The 21520-nt window shown below is 36.0% G+C and overlaps 1 protein-coding gene and 1 long non-coding RNA gene across 2 annotated transcripts; one reads left to right on the forward strand and one right to left on the reverse strand.

The window, feature by feature from the left end:
• The first annotated feature begins 225 nt into the window (after positions 1-225).
• Positions 226-3954, forward strand: LOC143857297 (disease resistance protein At4g27190-like). The gene has a single exon (XM_077367721.1). It carries the CDS (start codon positions 241-243, stop codon positions 3679-3681), a length of 3441 nt encoding a protein of 1146 aa, XP_077223836.1. The 5' UTR covers positions 226-240; the 3' UTR covers positions 3682-3954.
• A 2525-nt stretch (positions 3955-6479) lies between these two features.
• Positions 6480-20992, reverse strand: LOC143857279 (uncharacterized). Its single transcript, XR_013238570.1, has 5 exons — positions 20861-20992; positions 9892-9996; positions 9495-9594; positions 9300-9377; positions 6480-6630 (listed from the first exon to the last, which is right to left on the reverse strand). It is a non-coding gene; the product is annotated as an uncharacterized LOC143857279 (long non-coding RNA).
• Between the last annotated feature and the right edge of the window lie 528 nt (positions 20993-21520).

Raw genomic sequence — 21520 nt, forward strand, 5'->3', positions numbered from 1 at the left:
CAAGACAAAGCCAAGTTAGCAGAGTGTTTGGTTTTTTTATTTGCATCACACAATGTTAAAGAACTAATTTCACAATAAAAGAATTATTTCATGTTAACTACACATTTTGGTTGTCCCTATGTTTCAATTACAAGTTCATTTCATAATAATCTCATAGACTAGTTAACTTTTATTTTTGTCATTGTGTTCTCTTTGTTCTTTTTGTAGAATTGTTTGTGGTTTATTTGTGTGGAGAAGACTATGGACGCATTGATTCAAGTTCTCGTCGAGATAGCAAAGTGTTCGTGGGAACCTCTTAAGAAACGCATGGACTATTTAAATGATTTTGAAGACAATGTTGAAAATTTAAAAAGACGTGTCCAAGAACTTGTAGCGAGGAGAAACGTTATACAGAAACGTGTAGATGAAAGATGCTCAAATGGTGATGTGGTCACTGATGATGTTCAATTGTGGATCGATAGAGCAAATGAAATGATATTGGAAGCAAATCAGATGGTATTCAGTGGAGGGGAAAACATGAGATGCCTCATGGGGAGGTGTCCGAATTGGCGTCGACGATATAGGTTGAGTAAACAGGCAAAAGATAAGGTAGAAACCATTACTAATCACCATGAAAAAGGAACATTTGAGAATGTGGCAACATCCCCGCCACGTCCAAGGGTGGAATTCCAACCTACTCCTTCAATTGATACTCTAAAGACAGTAGATTGGTCATTGAAGAAAGTCATAGATGCTCTAAAAGATGAAAATATCAGAATGATTGGTGTATATGGCATGGGTGGAATTGGAAAAACCACTCTTGTGAAAAATGTAAATAATAAATTGAAAGAGTCATCAGCTTTTGATAAAATTGTGATGGTAACTGTGTCTAAGGATGTAAACTTAAAAGTCATCCAAGAAGAAATTGCAAAGAAATTGGGAATGGAACTCAAAGAGGAACTTGAATCCACTAGAGAAAGTGAACTAAGGAGAAAATTAATGCAAGTTGAGAAGTTACTCATAATCTTGGATGATTTGTGGGAGAGATTAGATATAGTCAATACAGGAATTCCTTATGGTGCTGAAAATAAGGGGTGTAAGATTTTATTAACATCTCGAAGCTTAGATATATGCAGACAAATGGGAAGCCAAGTTTGTATCCCAGTAAATTTGTTGTCAGAGGGTGAATCCTGGGATTTGTTTAGAGAGAAAGCAGGAGATGTTGTTGATCGTCAAAGCTTGCAAAACGTGGCAAGGGAGGCTGCTAAAGAATGCCGCGGTCTGCCACTAGCCCTTGTTACACTTGGGGGAGCACTACGTGGTAACGATAAGTTATCAGTCTGGGAGAATGCAGTAACCCAACTGAAAAGATCAGACCCGATATATATTGAAGGCATGGAGAAGGAGGTGTATCAATCCCTCAGAATAAGCTTTAGTAATTTGAAAACTGAGGAGCTAAAACAATGTTTCTTGTTCTGTGCTCTATTTCCAGAGGACTTCAAAATTCCTGTGGATAGGATAATTAGATACTTGATTGCTGAGGGAATCTTGGAGAAGTTTGAGAATTTAGAGGAAACAATGAATAAAGGGCGTGCCTTAATTGAGAATCTCAAGTCTTGCAGCTTGTTGCTAGAGAGTGAAAAGGAAGGGGAGGTAAGAATGCATGACATGGTACGGGATATGGCCATTCGGATTGCATCCAAAGAAGGTGACTATAAGTTTGTGGTGAAGGCTGGATTAGAACTTGAAGATTGGCCAGAAATGGAGAGGTTACAAGAATGTAAGAGGCTCTCGTTGATGAACAACAGAATAAGGAAACTTCCAGATAGAGTGGAATGCCCCCAGCTTCTAACATTATTGATGCAAGAAAATAGTAATTTGGCAGAAATACCCGACATGTTTTTCGAAACCGTCAAAGTTCTTCGTGTTTTGGATATAAGTCAGACGGCTATTGAAAGGATACCTCCATCTCTCGCATGCCTGCAGAACCTTAAGGAACTCTGCCTACGAAGTTGTTATTCTCTTTCGGCTGGCTTGTCACATGTCGGGGAACTGAAAGCACTAGAATCCCTCGATCTCTCTGCTAACAAATTCAGAGAACTGCCAATGGAAATTGGAAATTTGACAAACCTAAGGCGTTTGAACTTATCATACAATCGAAATCTTGAAGTTATACCAAGAAATGCAGTCATATGTAGGTTGACTCGTTTGGAGGAATTGGATATGAAAGGAAGCTTTGAGAGGTGGGAGGTTGAAGGAGAAGGAGAGGGAGAGGCCAGCAACGGCAATGCTATGTTGGCAGAAGTAGCGTCTTTAAGACGGTTGACTAATTTGAGGGTGGAGATAAAAGATGCCCACCGCTTTACCCAACATGACTTGTTCAGATCTTGGACACATTTGAAGAAATTTCGCTTCCACCTTCTACTTGGAGCACATGAGACGGACTTTTTTTTTACAAGCGGTATGATGGAGTATTATTTTACATTTCCAAGAGGTAATCGTGAGATAATCATTCATGGTTCCGCACCAATCCCTAAGTGGGTAAAGTTGTTTTTGTTCCCTCAGAGTACTCTATCCATAGGATTCCACCAATCGTCAAAGAATCTTTTGGATTTGGATAAGCATGGATTTCAAAGTCTGTTATTTATTTACATCCATAATTGTGATGAGATGGAATATGTTATTAGTGGGAAGGATGTTCCCGAATACGCCCTCCAACATTTGCAATATTTACAACTTGACGGACTTAAAAAGTTAGAGAAGGTAGTGTCTGATGATGAATCCCTTCCACTCCCAACTCTTGCAAACCTCACCACAATGTCTATTGAGAGAAGTGATCGTCTGCATGTAGTAATCACGCCCAATTTATTGCAAAGAATGCAGAATCTGGCGGGACTCGAAGTTAATTGGTGTGAAAATGTTGAACACTTGTTTGTGGCGCCAACAGAAAATAAACTAGTGCTTCCTAAACTTCAAAAGTTGGATCTATTGGGTCTACTAACGATGGAAAATATGTGGATTGGATTGCCAACACTACAAAGCCTGACTGAACTCAACATCACTGGGTGCAATGGGTTGAAAGAAATCTTTTCTTCCGCTCAAGTGAAAGGCCTCCCTAATCTTGCAAAACTCTCAGTTATATCTTGCGGGGAAGTGAAGAAGATAATTTCAGAGGTGGAGGAGGTGGTGGGGGATGAGAATGCAATGCTACCTAAATTGAGATCCTTGGGATTAATATGTCTACGAAAGTTGGAGCATTTCTATGTAAGGCCACTTGCTTTGCATTCCTTGGAAACCACTAGAATAGTTACATGTCCAAATTTGAAGAAGCTACCGTTTGGAGGGCCGGATAGCGTGCCGTCTCTTCAAGAGATTGAAGCAGGAAGGCGATGGTGGGAAGGATTGAAGTGGGAAGAAGAAGAAGACAGCTTCAAGGCTCGTCTCCATCACATCTTCTATGGAAGCTCGTGGGAAGAAGAAGAAGACAGCTTCAAGGCTCGTCTCCATCCCATCTTCTATGGAAGCTCCTCTAAAGACGAAGAGGAGGAAAAAGAAGAGGAGGAGGAGGAGGAGGAGGAAGAAGAAGAAGAAGACAGCTTCAAGGCTCGTCTCCATCCCACCCTCTATTCAAGCTCCTCTGAAGACGAAGAGGAGGAAAAAGAAGAAGAGGAGGAGGAAGAAGAAGATGGCAACGTCAATTAAAGCTGAAAGAGATCAAATAGCGAGGTGTTGGATCATTTAATGGAAAGTCTCTCGGAGCTCAAAGCTGGTACATCTTTCTCTATAGCAGATCCCCTCCTATTACCTTTATGTGCCTACTCTATTTGTTTCTTTTCTTTTTGACGTATGTAACTTTGGTGAGTGGCATTCTTCTGTCTTTTCTTTTAAAATTTGTAATTTTATGGACGGGATTTCTTTTGGTTTTTCCTTTTGAACTCTGTATTGTAATTTTAAGGACTGGCTTTTTTTCTGTTTTTTCTTTTTAATTCTGTAAATATATTAAATCTGTAATGTAATTATAGCCACAGGCTTTTGTCTACTTTTTTTCTTTAAAATGGATGAGAAGGGCAATCTGTAAGCTTCAACAAGCAACAACATTAACTAAATTAAAATGCAAATTTGTGTGCATGTTGGGGCAAAATTTTCATAGAAAAATATTTCATGAAAAAAAGATTTCAAGGTTTGTTTTTAATCTATCATTTTAAGGTCAATGTGTTGGTTTTAAGAGAGTAGGTTCTCTGGGGTCCAAAAAGAACTTGACAAAATTAAAAGGGAAATGTTATTTACGCTAGATAGGGCTGTCCAAGGAAGATGAGGGGGTGTGAACATATCATTGCCCTTTATATAACCCTGAGCTTGGGAAGGCTTGCGAGCCGCTCGCGAGCTCGAGCTTGGTTCGAGCCCGAGCCAAACTCTTTAGCTTAGTGAGCCGAGCCAAGCTGGGCCAAGCTCGGCTCGTCTTGTTTACACCCCTAGTTGGGATACCGTTTGCTCATAGGTGAGTGCTTCATTCGGAATCATTCCCAATCGTTCAACTATTCGTGATTTGACATCAAAAAGCATTAAAGTCCGCCACAATTCAAGTTAAAAATGGGGGCGCAAAATCCTACAGAGGGTGAAAATATTATCTCCCCAATGGAAATTGAGCATTGAGCTTTCATGAAAAAAAATAGGGACTGAATTAAAATGAAATTTTATTTGTTTTCTTAGAAAAAATAGGGACTAAATTAAAATGAAATTTCGTTTGTTTTCATAGAAAAAATAGGGACTACAATATACTTGTAAGCATAAGAAGCCCGATCTATGTCCACCCACGTGACATTAGCATGATCCAAACCCTTCATTTGGTAGGCTCTATTGTTGAGATGACTGCACTGAAAATTCCCATGGATTTGATTATCCTGAGCATCCAATCAACGGCTCTCAAATGGACAATTATGTCACTGGCCCTTGAAATGAAGGGTTCAGATCATTCAAATTAATCATGTGGTGGGGACCATTCAAATTAATCGAGCGTTTTGCCTGTATAGTATGAGAGTTCAAGATGCCTACTAGAAAATTTTGGTACATTTTATAAACTTGACTTGGGCTCACCACATAATATCAACATGAATTGGATCCTTCATTGAACTACACCTCACCTCAAAATGATAAGAGGTCGGTTATTTTCCTTTTAAAATATTAGTGGGAAAAAGTATAGAAGAGCTTATTTCGTGCCACCCAGTTAGGTGCAAGCAAGGTGGAACAACCTCGTTGAAGCTCCAGTGAAGTAGTCTTAAATGGCTGGACGGGATGGATGATAACATAGGTGCAATAGATAATGGTGTTTTGGTCTTCCTATTCAAATATAATTTCATTTTCCCAAGATGTTGATACATTAGGCATCTCTCAAGTAGCCATATAATAAGCCATTCAGCTAGTTTTCCATTTTATATTTAATCATATCGAAAGACATAAAATGGAAAGCCAATTGAATCTTTAGGTATAGAAAAAATGAGTTCATGAAGTACATATTTTTATATAGAAAACCAATTTCTTAATAATAACTTTATCTTATTGAAACTGATATTTCTGCTCATTTTATTACTTTTTATCTTTCTTCTTTATTTTTTATTTGAGGTTTTTTATATTGTTTCTGCTTGAATAAAACATTCATCTAACATCCATTGTAAAGAAAATTTGAATAAGAAAAAGCAGATTTCATCTCCATGAGAAGCAATGGCAAAGATCAAGAATCATTGAGGTTGATCGATTGCTACTTACAGGTCCAAATCAGACAATCCTATCCAACATGGTACTTAGGAACTTTACATATGAAACCTAATATATAAGATGTATTCTAATTAATCATTGAGAATTATGATTTAGTAAAAAAGTATATCTGTTTGAAAACTATTACCAATAAGTCCCTGGATACTTATGTTAACAGATGGTAGAATCGAGTAACTCTAAAAAAAGAGCACTTTTGTTTAAAAAAAAACATTTTTGAAATGGTAGGATACAATAAGTTTTGACCATAGTGAATTGTTACTGAAAAGTACTACTTTTCAAATGTCTGAAATTTCAAATCTACAACAAATCTACATGTAAGAATCTTAAAATTTGAAACTTTAGATTGGGATTCAATGGTCGGGTCTAGATCAAATTTAATCTTTTGTTAAGAGTTGAAGGCTTGAAGTCTTGAAAGATAATGAGAGTGTGATTTAGGTCTAGGTGAGAGGGTTTTAAAGGTTAAGATTAGGACTTAGATTGAGGAATAGATACGGGAGGTTGTGGCTGATTATTAAGGTCGGCAATTTATCTTGCTTAAGCGCGAGTAAGTTTTCAAACTACTAACCTGTTATGGCGAGCTTAGCGCCACTAGATTGTTGTGGCAGTAGAGAATTGTGTTGGCTGTGCTGTGAATTTAGCCTTAGAGTCAAGTGGCGAGTTTAACTTGTCCGGCGAGTTGTGCAACTATGAGGAGGCTTCTTTTGGCTGTCTTTAGTACATTCCAAGTGGCGAGATTAACTTGTCCAGCGAGTTGTGCAACTATGAGGAGGCTTCTTTTGGCTGTCTTTAGTACATTCCAAGTTCGATTACACTGCTCAATATGCGTTCCAAAATACCAACTTGGCGGGACTGATATCCGGTAACAGGGATGTCTGTCAGCTGCTTAACAAGTCTGTTAATACGTTCTTGAATGACAGTTCAATCAAAATAATATTCCTTATAGAATTTAAACTAAACCAAATGATGGGAATAAGGCAAATGGGGCAGATCTCCGTAATATTTAAACTATAATGTTTTCATATAACAAGAGGCTTAACAAGTCTGTTAATACGTTCTTGAATGACAGTTCAATCACAAAAAAAAATTCCTTATAGAATTTAAACTAAACCAAATGATGGGAATAAGGCAAATGGGGCAGATCTCTGTAATATTAAACTATAATGTTGTCATATAACAAGAGACATTAAATGGAGATTTTGTATGATTCTTGATAGAAGAGAAGTCGGTGAAAAAAAAATACATATAAAGATGTGTATGTGCAAGTACAGTTACAATATATCAAATAGGAGTTGAATGGCCCAAATATAATTGGATTAGAGAAGTAGTTCTACCTATAATATGGAGATAAAACAATCCAAAAGGAATAGAAGTCACAAAGTATAGATAGAATCCAATAATGAAAATAGATAAGAGCCGATTTCTTAACTGTCACAAGTTTGAAGCTAGTATTGACAGCAGAGGTCTGCAATTGAGGCAATAAGTCTGATTTTAGTGGTGCAAAGTAACAAGAGTCGTGTAAATAATTGGGTCCGTGACAAGGTCTCTGTGAGAAACGAAATAATGATAATAATTTTTATAGGCTTATATTGAGGAAGTATATCTGATGTAAATAGAAAGACTCAAGGTACTGCAAAAGAAACGACTGCTTACAACCCTCAGCCTAATATGCGATAAATGATAACATAGCTTCAAATGCACACTAGGTCATTTAAAGAGATATTTTCTATCAGTTGCTCACATGAAATAAACAAATCTTAGCAAGTGTTATCCTAGTCTATGAAGATTAAAGAGGAATCTCAGTAGAAGGTATTTAATTGATATGGTTTATAAAATTACAACCCAAGATAAAGTCAGAATATAGATGAGTTTAAGCTCTTTAATGACCCTTGTTTAAGAGCGAACTAGAAGCTTGCAGATCTAAGAACTCTGTAGGATAGTAAGAAAACAAATCAGAAAACATGCACATAAGAACAGATTGGAATAGTAAGCATGAGAATAATAAAGTTTAGGCGTTCCCTTCGCAAAAAAAGGCGGTGTTTGAGGGGATGTTTGAAGACTTTGGAGAAAAAGCCCAAGCCGTTGCCCCGGTATAAATGATGGAAAACATTGAAATAAAAGAAAATTTGAAAAAAATGTGAAAGGTGTAGATAATGAAGAAAGAGAGAGGGAGAGAGCTTAGAAGATTGTGAGGCTTTTGCGAGCATAGAAGCTTGTAGAGGCTTTTGGCTTTGTGAATTTTCGTGATGTAGAGGGTTGGGAGATGGGTTATTTATAGTTGAATGGGAAAAACTACCCTTTTTTAGCGTAACAATCAAAGATAAGCAACGATTAGATTTGGGTATGATTTAAAATCAAAATGGTATGGGAATAAGGTCAAATCGTGATATTTTGGTTGTAAATGCAGATTTGGGCGGGATTTATCATTTTTGGGAAGAAAACATTGACTTTTTTTATTTGAAATCAAATTTGTGTTGGAAGTTTGAGGCTAGTTGATTGAGGCTACACGATTTGGGGTAAGATTTGTGAGGAATACGAGGAAATTTGGTGTAATTTTGGAAAAAAATAGGTAAAATACGTTTGGAATGAGAAAAGTCTCGAATTTAGAGCTTAATGGCATGCAAGTGTAAATTTGAATGGTTTTGGATGTTTTTCTAAACTTAAAACAAGAGGGGTATGGCCTGTAAATACTTGGAAAACTAAGGGCATTTTGGTTTTGTTTGGTTTTGAAAAACACGTGCTTGCAGTTACCACAGTCAATGTAAAATAATGTACAACGCAATGTAAGTCCAAAGATTGAGAGCATGCTCCATTTCCATTTCATCAAATAGTAAATATTATTAGCTCCTATTACTACAAAAAAAAAAAAAAACACCATAAGTTCCTATTACTAAGAATGAATCTACCACTTAAGCATAAAATAGTGCTAATATTAACTTAAACCATCATTGTTGGTTCCCTGATTCATGATTCTTAATCAAACACAATCTGAGGAAGTTCTAAGTATCAGCTAAAAGTCAATTAAAAGTATTTATATTTGTCATATTTGTTTGTGTTGGCTACATATATGATCCTTTTACCAGTTTGCTCTATGAGGCCAGTCCCTCCTATAAAGCTTCTACACAATGCTCAGGCATTTTCGGTCAGTCAACGAACTTTGCAAATGCTCAATTATTGTATGGTTAAAAAGCAAAGCCCTTTTGTGGAGTGGGAATTTGTTAAGGGGCTCTACAGCTCCTCACTTAAGGAGATAAGTTTTTGCCCAAAAATTGACATGTCTCGAGAGACAATCCAAGCTTCAATTCACATTTTTACAATTACTAAAGCGGAAAAAAAACCTACAGGTGTAGCTCCTTAACTTTTACAAAAATCTCTCTGCTACTTGCTTCTAATAGATTTCCTCCTTTTGTAGGTAAATTGGGATTAAAAATGTCACATGAATGCTCTGAACCATGTCCTAAACATTAGGTAATGAGGCTTGAAACCCACTATCTTAAAGTTCCAACATCAAGGTAAATAGTATGTGGTCACAGTCAAACCAACATACTTACCGGTCACACCTATTTTGGTGCAGCATAGCCATATGTTCCACAACCTAGTAGAAAAATGTGTTTTGTCACCTTGTGGCCCTGCTTTTGCCATCCACCATCCAAAAGCTTTGCATTATACTCTTATAGAAGGAAGCTTCAATGAAAACAGAAAAGAATGAATCCCTAATGATTCAATAAGAAGATTTTGACATGTACCATTGGATGTCTTGGAGTCCCTATAAATGACTGGTTCAGCACTTCTATGGAGAAAAGCTAATCCTTTAGCTGCACCAAGCTACCAAGTGCAATCCTTATCCTGTTGAGTCAATTGTCCAAAATCTCTTAATATTTTCATAGTAAAATTGTCCAAAATCTTTTCCTTTTTAAAGTTCTTTCACTCTGTTTCCATAGATTTTTACTTAAAATAGCTATTAGTGTTGCCTGATGAAAGTGATTTAATGAGGACACATGGATCCTTAAATTTTCATAAAGGCATTGATAGATGGATCCTGAAAAAATTAAAAAACAAAAGATGGTGCTAAGCTGACCCCAACTAGTTTGGGACAAAGGCTTAGCTGAGTTGAGTTGAGTTGCTAAGCTTGGTCAGGCTTACCGAACCCCAATAACAGAACCTTTCAATGCATGAAATTCTTTGTTGTTCACTGATACAGTGCTACCTCCATCCATTACAATTCTCAAAATGGTGGCTTCTTGCAGACTGTTAAATAAACAACACTGGAATTAGAAAGTGGATTATTATATGAAACACGTCGAACTGCAAAAAGATATTTAATAAAGGGCAATGATATTTTCACTCCCCCTGCAGTACGCATACGCTCCCCTTTTAATGTAAATTGAAGTAAAAAAGCGTTAAAGTTGCCCACTGTTCACGTTATAAGGGAGGCAAATGCGTACTGCAGGGGGAGTGAAAATTTCATCGCTCTTAATAAATCTAGCCCAAATATCAAATGACATTTTCCCCTATGCACAAACGATCAGCGTCATTAGGAACCTAGATAAAAAGAAATCAGATTTCAAATACAGATCATATATCTTAGGAAAATAATTAAAAGCTTGAGAGAAAGAGAGAAGAAACGAATACCTGGAGAAAGTATCTTGTGCTAAATATCTGACAAATCTCAAAACCCGCCTCTTGACAATCATCCATGATGGAAACCTTCTATCAGGCTCTCAAATCAAATTGATACGATGTCATGGACGGCTGGAGAGAGAGGGGAGGGGGATGGAGAGTGGGAGCGAAATAAGGAAAAGGAATTTTTCTTATAACAGTTGAGGCAAAAAAATATGGTAATAGAGAGGCGGTGAGAGATCATGAATCAGTATTCATGAATAGAAAACCAAATGAATCCTTTTCGTTTAGGAGGCAATAAATCAGCAATAAAACGTAATAGAGAAGTAGTGGGAGATTACAGAATCCCGATATTGTAGGCGTATTCTGGTGAGGATTCTATCTTTAGAATTTGCAGTGCCTTTTGTATAGCAAACACGTAAGAGAGAGAGAGAGAGCAATAACAGGAAACAATCTGATTTTTTTGTGTTTCACGGAGGATAGCTTAATAGGAAGCAATCCGATTTTTACACATTTTGTTAATAGGAAAGGATGGGGTTCTCAAGAAGTAATGGAAAACAGGATACAGAGGGATTGCCATGTGGCTCACTCACAGAAAGCAGGATTCTGTTTTACTTATATATTAGTAGATAACCCCCTTCTCCATTCTCTCATTTGTTCGTTTTGTGGCCGCATTTCTTATTCTTGTGACTATGCGTATGGCTTTTAGGGTTTTGTCGCCGCATTTTTTTAGGGTTTTGTTGCCGCATTTTTTTAGGGTTTTTTACCCGCATTTTTTAGGGTTTTTTCGCCACATTTTTTAATGGTTTTAGGTTTTTGTCGCTGCATTTTTTAGGGTTTTCAGGGTTGTAGAGATTGAGATCCGTTTTTGTAGAGATTGAGATTCCCCACCCCTTTTTTTATTGATTTTGCTAGTTAGATTCTAGTGATGGAAGTGATGATCCTTTACCCACCTGATCGACTCTGATCATAGGGTTCTTAATTTATTATATTCTACAAATAATTGCTATATTTGTAGAGTTCACATAGATATTGCTATCCTTATATTTAGATGATTAAGAATTTCAGATGAGATCTCTATCACAGTCAAATGTATCAGTTTGTCTAGAAAAATTAATAGGTCCACCTGCAATTCCAGTGTACCTTTTCCATGTAAGAGGAATTGATAGCTTTTCTTTCTTCTTTTTTTCTTTGAATGGTAAATTGGTAGCTTTTATGTAGACAGAGTAATTGAATTATTGGATAAAAGTGGGTAAAATATTATGTAGAATGCACAGCGTTTTAAGGTTGGGGTAATTCATAATTATTGCATCTTATGAGAAGAAATAACTAGTTATGTTCTTAGTCTTCATAGAAGTTTCATGATGTATATTAAAAATTTGAGTCGTCTTGAAATTGGTCTTTCGGTTTTTGATATGGACTCCACTGAGTTTGTTATAGACTTGGCAATATTTTATTTAATATATCAGAAATTGGATTCGGTACTTGGAGTTCAGAGAAACCAAGTTAACTTGGTTGATCTAAGAGTTTGTCAGCGAGTTATTGTACATTGATATAGATAATTTTTCATATAGTGATTCAACTTACAAATTTTATTGTTTCATTTTAGGAGTGAGCATTATAAAGTGCTTACTGATCATGAACCTTGTAATTCTTGCCAACCAATATTTAACATATTTCTTAGAGTGTTATTTATAGGTTTTTTTATTTTTCTATGTAGTTCTTTTTATATTGTTTCCAGTGGCCTCTACTCAAGGCATGTTGGTAAATAGGTTTTCCCTTTTGCTGCTTTACTTCTATGTTATTTCTCACGTCCTGAACCGTATTCATACGTTGGTGCCCGTAACAACTGCCGCAATGTTCACAGAGTTACCCCTACGAACACGCAAGGCTCAACTTCCACCAATTCACCAATTTACTCATAGTAGAATAACTTTAAAAGGGTAAACCTTTCAAAGTATTTACTAACTAATGCGGAAGCTAAATTTACTTAATTAAAGTAATATAACATCTCAAATACAAAAGTCATAATAAGTCTTCTAAATAGATCAACATCAAATCACCTCACCACACTAAATACTGAACTATAGAATAAAAGATTGAAGTAAAATCTCTCGATCAACGATGCGACAAATCTCCATAGTTCAACGGATCTACAAGTGATCCTCGGGGTTTGAAAATGGTAATCAACGTAATGAACACAGCGGGCCAGCAAATAAACCAAAACCAACCAGCTAATACGCAGTCACACACATATATATATATAATACGATGCATTATTTGAATTCTGACTTACGTAAATAGTGTAAATGACATGCTTTTCTTGTTTCAAATAAACAATATTTCAAAGAATTTTTTTTTGGAAAGTTACATATGAATCAAAGTAGATTATGAAGTTTTCAAATTCATAACTTGTTTAAAATTATTATTGTTAATGGTCTACATGGTGTAGAGGAAGATGAAGTTCATGAGTGAGGGAGAGAAAGATAACGAGACAAAGAGATAGCGACAAGAAAGAGAAAGTAGTAAGAATCAGTCTCACGCACCCCTCACACCACTAAAATATATATATATATATATATATATTTAATAACATGAAAAAGACTGAAATACCCTTATAGAAGGGTATACGTCTAACACTCCCCCTCAAGCTGGAATGTATATATTATACATTCCTAGCTTGTTACAAGCATCCTAGGAAAACAACGTAATACACGGTCTACCTACCTCAATTTGCACTCCCGTCAATATGATTCTGATGGCTCTAGGAAGATTTCCAAAGTCTTGAATCCCTCCCTTCTTCTCCCTTGATTGAACAAGATCATCCTCCAAACAGTCTTTCCTCTCCCTCAAAATCTCTCTCTCTCTACCTCTCAATCTCTCTCTCAACAAGCAAAGGTAAGGAGTATGGGGTGGTTGACTTCTTTAAATAGGGATGAAGGAGTAGTCGTGTGACCCTCCCTCTCCGCTTAATGCAAGACATAAGTTCTTTGCAAAACCAAAAACCCATTCATTTCCCCCTTTTAACGCAAAACACAAGTCCCCTCTTAAATCACACGTTTTCTCTACTCAAACATGTGCCCCATGCTCTTCTTCAATATTGGTGGATCTATTTCATGAAATTATTCTTATTCTTGATAAATTAAGAGGTTGGGACCTACACACACCCACGATTTTCACAAGGCTCCCAACTCATTCAAGAAGGTAAGCATCTATGGTGGTTTTCTATAGTTAATGGCTTTATTTACGGAAAACCATTCCTTTTCCAATATGGAATTTAATTTTCCCTCACACCGTGCCAAAGTAGCATCAAGGCTTGGACGTTTCCATGCTTTGAGACTCCATTAAAGAGGAAAACCCTCCCTTTAATGGCTAATTAAGGTTCATCTTTCTAAATTCCCCTCTCTCTAATATTAATTGGTAAGCCTCTCTTCTTATTAGCTGCAACTCAAGGAACAGACGCCCAACGTAGGCTAGCAATCTTGAAAATTTGTATCCAAAATTCAATTTACATATAAAGCCATTTTTATGACAGCACTCCCATATAAGCATCTAAAAACTTATGCCCATCTTTTGATAGACAACCCAAAAATTTCCCAACTTGGGGCTGGGTATTATATTATTTATTTCCTCGATTTGCACTGCATGTGGTGAGCCGACATTGGTTTACCAATGTTGGTTCAGTAGCGACCTGAAATTGATATAAAGTGTCTTTGTCCTCATTTCGTAATATGTGTATCTTCCTTTCCTCAGCAGATTTTTCTTTTAAATTCTTTGGCTATTTGTGAGTGATTTGAATAGAAGATAATTGAAGAAAGAAAAAATGAGAAAAAAACAAAATGAATTTCAGAAAAGTCTGAAGTAGTGGATGTTGTAGGGAATTTTGTAATTCTCTCACCGTTGCCTTATGTCTTCAGAGGAGGCTTAAATTTGAGTGACTTGTGCTTGAGGTTAAAAGTTGTGAAAGAAACAAGAGGCATGAAACAATTAGCATGAGGGAGGGAGGGATATTCTCTTTATATGTAGTATATATGTCTTGATCCTTTTTGGGTGTTCTATAAGTCTACAATAAAAAAAACATGTTATTAAGAGACTGCATTTATGTTCTATTTTACTATAACCTTATTAATTTTTGAAGAATTAGGAAGATTTTTTCTGTTTCTTTTATTGTGTTTTATGCACAAGAAACCCTTGTAGAGTGATTATACAAGTAATGTTATGTGTTACTCTTTTTTACTTAGTATATGCTTATTTTTCTATTTGATTTAGTGCAACTTATGACCCCATTTGGTCCGCCAAAATTCCAAGGGTTTTGCTAAATCGTGTCGAAAGTGGTTAGAATTGTCCAAGATTAGGATTTCTACTAGTTCTCAACATGACTCTGAGCGATAGGACTGGACTTAAGGTGAAAAATGACCAATGGGAAAAGAGAGAATATGTTCTTTACTCGTGCAAAGGAACAAAGCAACAAGAACAAATAGGAATGATGTAGAGTATGTTTTGAGAAATGATAACTTTGCCCATTTTCATCACATGGGACACCTAGCAGCAGTGTATCAATGACTGCAGAGGGGCTGATGTACTTCATGTCAGAAGGATTTAACGGATTTGATTGGCATGTAAAGGTTTTGATTAGCGGGCTAATAAGGCATTTTATTCTGTGGGAAAGGCAGGAGGTTGTCATGATCATAAAGCTGATTGTTTAAAGACAATAGTTAGCAAAATGGCGTTTTAAACAACGTTTTTTTTTTCAATTTATTAGTGTGCCGTTTAATACTCCGTTTAAAACTTTTACTGTGAAAAAAAAACTGTTTTTTTTTTTGGAAAGCGTTTAAAACACGTTTTAGACGTATTAAATGAGTTTTTTATTGGCCAATTTTCCAACTGCACCAACTATATTTTTTAAATGACCAATTTAAGACACAATTTTTTTTGTGTTTCCTTTTTTTTTTTTAACTACGTTCTTAATCAATACTGTATTAAACTTGAATTTTTCCGGTCCCGTTTTTTTTTTTCTTTTGCCGAATCACATTTTGCTAGCTGTGGTAAAGACCACTGACGGTCATTACCTTGATAAAGGTAGACTTTTTACAATAATTTGACACACCCGAGCATGCAACTTTGAACTATCCGTGGATATTTATGCCAAAGATACATGGATGAATAAGATTGTTTGATTAGGTCCTTATAGGTTAGGATCACATAGTACCATGCTCATGAAAATTTAGAATTGAAGTTGTCATAAATTTGGGACAAGGATCTCAAGGTAGAAGTGGATATGGATGATGATGAAATTTTATATGCATAAATTTCTAGACTTTGTGGTTGGAATAATATGTTCCTGCTCCAAATAGATTGTATCATTGGAGTATTCCCATATTACTTTATAATCTTTTTTCACGCATTGATTACAATTATATATATATATATATATATATATATATATATATATATATATATATATATATTGTTTTTGCATTATACATTTTCGCTTAATTCTATATTTTCAACTATAATTTCCCAATACTATCCTGATAAAAGGTCTAATTTGAAAATGAAAATATTAACGAGTATCAAGTACGTAAATTGCTAATAGCAATATTTGGTACAGCGAATTATGGTTACGGGGTTGGTATACCTAAAAGGACTAAGTTAATTAACTAAAAATTCAACTCAGACTTTAGGAGGACTCCATTTTGTGTTCACAAGAAATCAGTTGGAGTTTTTTGAGTTTGAAAAGCTTGTACACTCAGATTTTTCTAGTTTTTTCAAGTGCTTGTTAAGCTTTATTGTTCTAAAATAGAATAGTTGAGTTCCTCTTTTGTCATGATAAGAGAGTCTTTATCAAGCTGAGTAAACTCAGTATGTTAAAAGTACTTGATAGATTCTTAGAACGCTGATATAAAGTAGACACGTAAATTAATGCCTGCATTATATGTACACACGTATACACATGCATAGTTGCCGGAAACTCCTTAGGCGGGTGGGAAACCTGTTTCCCCTAAAATGAGTTTCTCACAGGTGGGGAACTCGTTTCCCCTAAAATGTGGGAAACGCGTTCCGAAACGTTTCCGAAACATGATAAAAAAATTGAAGAAATGTTTCCGAAATGCATGGGAAACATATGAGAAACTTATGTAAATCATGCGTGAAATGCATGATAACGTATGCAACACTCGTAGAAAACACATGTGAAACGGGTAGGGACATGTGTGGAACTTACGAAAATCATTTTGGAAAAAATACATTAAAAATTGTGGAATAAAAATTTTAAAAAAAAAAGAAACAATAGCATATATTGTAATATAAATGAAAATAAGAAAAATTCAAATAGAAATTTAAAATTAACAAAATTTAAATCTACAAAACCACGCATTTTATATTTTACTTGTGTTTCATGTGTGTTTTTTCTATCGTTTCTGAAACGCTTCTAATGCGTTTCCTAAGACGTTTCTCATAAGATTTTCTCGTTTTCTCGTTTTCTCGTTTCTCATTTCCCCTATATTTTTTTTCCAGGCGTTTCATGTTTCGTTTACCAAATTCGTTTCCCACCCTGGTAACTATGCACATACTAGGAATAGAATATTGTGTTATACATATTGTTGGGTTATGTTCTATGAGATCACCTAAAAATACATTATGATATGGACTGGAAGAGCCTTATAAGCTGCATTCCAGAGATTAAATTTTCCATCCCATAAAAGCCAATTTGATAATTTGTAATATTGTCCCAAATAACCTTACCTTTAATATCTGTTGTGCATACCATTAAAAAAATATATGTTGTGCATGTTGTGGACTTCAAGGATTTACATGGCTATTTCAGTGTGAATCTCTAATAATGTACATATGAATTTGTATGCTCAATCACATATGTTAAGTGAACCTATTATTAACTCTTTCAACTTGGTATTGGTCCATTGCATGATAAGCTATAGCACTTTTATGCAGGATTTTAAATGTATTCCAGTCTTGCACATTCCTGTGACATAGTCAGAGCAATGGTTTTGGCACTGCAGTTAGTATTTATACAGACATCAGCATCTGATTAGATTTGACATGACTGAAACAGGCAATGGCTCCATCACAGCCAAAATCCGGCTTCCTTGTGGGTTTAAACAATGTCCACATTGTAACAAAGAAAGAATTAGCTCCTCGACCCTCTGACAGAAAAGGGGTAAGTTATACATGCAATGAGCTTATTCTTTGATTTAGTTTAATTTTTGCTTTTGTTTCTGTTTCCTATGTTCTTATGTCTTAGTTATGGATCTTTAAAGTGTGGTAGCTCCTGAACGGGATTGTTATTGTAGTAACCATGATGCTATCCAAGGAAGCAGGATTCTTCCCTGGGAGCCTTCGATTCCCGCTTCGATTCCCGTTTCGATTCCCATTTTGGATTCCCGCTCTGGCAACCTTGACTAGGATTCTTCCCTGGGAGCCTTCGATTCCCGCTTTCGATTCCCGCTCTGGCAACCTTGATGCTATCTGACCATTTAAAAAAGCAATGATATCTATCTATCTATCTATCTATCAATATATTCAAATTTATTAAATTAGAAAAAAATTAGTTTTAGAATCCTATAGAATATTGCATTACAATGTGAAATATTTACTAGCCACTCGTTAGTAATTTGATTGTGTACTTTCTGAAGTAATATCTTGACCACAATTTCTTACTTCCATATTAATTTGTTGTGTTACTATGTCATTAAAGTTCATCTTTTGTCATTCAGAAAACCAGTAAAAGAGTCCATTTTGTTAGAAATGTGATCAGGGAAGTTGATGGTTTTGCCCCATATGAGAAGAGAATTGCTAAACTTCTCAAAGTTGGAAAAGATAAGCGTGCATTGAAAGTAGCAAGGAGAAAGCTGGGAACCCACAAGAGAGCCAAAAAGAAGCGCGAGGAGATGTCCAATGTTTTGCCGAAGATGAGGTAGTTCTCCTTTTGTTGAATAGTTGTATGCGAACACATACACACACATGAGATATATGCAGGGCCCTGCTTTCGTGGTGCAGAATGGGCCGGAACTTCCATTCAAAATAAAGTGCCCCTTCCCATTAATACAATTTCCATGAGGGATAGGATTGTGAGGCTGTGTCCATGAATGCACAGAGAAGGGAAGATTAAGAATAGTAATAGAAGAAATGAGTGTTTTTTTAATTCCCCGACTATTCTCTCCTCTTGCAGTGTGTTTGGCGCAATGGAAGCATGCGGAAAGGCATATCACCGTCTCACCTAAGAAGAAGAGAGATCACCGTCTCTCCCTCAAAGAGAGTCCTTCAAAACACAAGAAAATGAGAAGGAATCCAAAACTGAAATTTTATTCCATTGAAAGTTCCCCCACTATACATCACATGACCGCACATTTATAGAAGCCAAACTCTCTCTAACTAGAATAGGATAAACTCCATATCTAATCCAACCCTATCTCTAATCTAACTAAACACAGGTAGGATAAATCATCAGGACTTCTACCAGAAACTCAAAACAAATAAAACAATAAAAAACGTCCTACATCGCCATTCATGAGGAGTACGTTCTCTTTATTGGATGCAGATTCTTCTCATATTTGAGAGAGAGGGGGAGAGAGGTCCATAATTAATTATTACCAGCTACAAAAGTAGGAATTCTGTATAATATTTTTTTCTCAAATAAACAGGTAACTGGCTAGCACTACTTAATCAGTTGATATCAAAATGTGAAAAAAAAGGGGTGGAGTTCGTAGGATAAGTGGGTTGAAACATCCCTTGCAGCATGTGCAACTCAAGATGCTAAAAGTGTTGCTCTCTCTTCTTCAACAGATCTTTGACAAGGCCCGCCCACTCCTTCCTAATATTTCCTCCCCTACAAGCTTGTTGTGTTTGTGGCTTCTGTGGAGATGACAGGTGTGGAGAGAAGATATGAAAAAGAAAATGGGTTTTAAAGTTTAAAATAAATTTAAAAAAACATGAAGGACAAGAAAACTAAAAAAAACAAAACACCCACTCATGATAAGCTTGGTAAGGATATTTTTAAGGACACTGTGGTAAAAAAAATGGATTGTTCGCTAATTTGTCCATGAAGGCTGACATATAAGCAATTTATAATTCCCCTGATTTGTAATGTAAATACAGTGGCCCTCATATGTATTGATCAGAGACTGTAACAGCAAATGATAGTTTAAAGTATTGAGTGCTACTATCAAGAGATATGATTAGGTTGTTTGAGGTACATCGTGACGAAGCAATTAATGCTTCGTCGCTTATCCAGGAATCATTCGATTTATTCTACGGTTTAGAATAAATGTGATGGAAATCTACTTCAAGAGTTAACCGGTAGCACCTCTTGCTTTTTTCTTCGAAAATCATGAAATGCAGATCCCCAATCATCGTGAAAACAGGCCGAACATTTCCATGTTTGTTAATCCCTCTCTTTGTCTCTTCTTCTCAAGAATTTCACCGGATTCGAGGATCACCCTTCTCAAGAACAGCAATGCTCTTGTCTCAATCGAAAGCTTATGCATTCCATTAGTTGGATTCTTCATGTCCTCGTTTAGGTATCTTCTGTGAATTTCCAAAACATTGATTCCTCTTTTCAATTCGTTCTTCTCAAGAATTTCTCTGCATTTGTTGTTTTATGAAAGAGGATTGTTCATAAAATGTGGAGATGTGATTTAACATGGCTAAGGCAAAGACTCTTAATAATATACACTAAAATTGACAGAAATAGAACTCAATCGAAAGAGTTTAAATTGCTTCGACAAAGATTTTGAAGTATGACCTAATGAGGAAATTTTAATCTTGAAAATTGAACAAGTAGATTGTAGCTTTCAGGGGGGCAAGAAAATATATGGTTGCAGTAATGGAGTACAGAAAAAAATTTAAATATACAGTAAGAACCTTAGTCACAGTGAAGAATGAAACAATGCATCACAGAAATATCATGAATACTGGATCCATCAAATTAATTTCAGTTTACTATTGAAAATTCTAAAATTCAGTTCACTATTGGAATTCCTAAATGAAAGGGAGAGCGGGAGAGTGCAAGAGACAGTGCAAGTTTTCAGAGACAGTGCAAATTAAAATAAGATTAAAGACAGCTATTTTTCTAACAAAAATTCACATTGTAGAAAAGTAACTTTCCATGGTAAATAAAAAAAATGCCATTACAGAAAAGATAGAGAAGAAACCCTAATTCAGTAAAAAAGAACAGCATAAGATGAAACCGAACCTATTTTCTAAAGAAAATTCATATTATAGAAAAGGAACAAAAGAAACGCACATGATAGAAAAGGAACAAAAGAAAAACAGGGATACCCTGGTTCGGTACATAATCCAGAAGAAACCCTAAATCAGAAGAAACCCGAATTCAGAAAAAACAAAACAAAAAAAGAACAACAGAAGATGAAATTCAACCTGTTTTCCTAGCGAACATTCACAGGAGATAAAAAGGAAGAGAAGAAAAACAAAGAAACAGCAAAAGAAATGGCAAAAACGTAAGGAAAAAGGGAACCTGAGATTGAATGCACGAGTCTGAGAGCAAAACGCAGTTTCCCTCTCTACTTCCCTCCTTTTCTAACTTTCTAAAATTAAAGTTCGCCCCATTTTATTACTTGGAACAGCCCCCCTAGTAAAAATAGATAGGTTTTGTTGTGGTCCATTGACCGAAGGATTTGAGTGATTTTTCATTTTTGGTCCGTGGGCAATCCAAGGTGGGACACGCACAACCAAGACAATTTATCTGATCTGCAATATCGACGGTCCTCATTGGTTTGGTCCCAGTCCGAGCAAATCTCATACCTAAATCTAAGGTATTCATCAAAAAAACAATATCAACGAACCAGATCACATCCACGTGGTGCACATGAGGTCCATGGAAAAGGATCCTTGGGTCATAGGAATCAGAGGTAGGGCCCATTAGGTAAATAGACTAGACTCGATGATTAGATTTTCCATGTGTACGGCAAAGATAGAGTTATATTCGTGGTTGATTGATCTGTGGACCCAGTTGCATAAAGGGATGACATCACCACAAGATAGATGATGACCTTTAAACAAACGCAGACAAAAATGATCAACGGTTAGCATCTATTGAGGGAACTATCTAGTAATTGGATGGCTGGGATCATTCGATCTACATGATTTTTCTAACTATTAGTACATGCGTAGGCCC

Source organism: Tasmannia lanceolata, unplaced genomic scaffold (genome assembly GCF_043159265.1).
Source record: "Tasmannia lanceolata isolate RefF3 unplaced genomic scaffold, GAP_Taslan_0.1 ptg000024l, whole genome shotgun sequence".
Classification (NCBI taxonomy): domain Eukaryota; kingdom Viridiplantae; phylum Streptophyta; class Magnoliopsida; order Canellales; family Winteraceae; genus Tasmannia; species Tasmannia lanceolata.

What these genes read in the sequence shown, in the direction of transcription:
- LOC143857297 (XM_077367721.1), top strand. Translation starts at nt 241, where the DNA reads ATGGACGCATTGATTCAAGTTCTCGTCGAGATAGCAAAGTGTTCGTGG.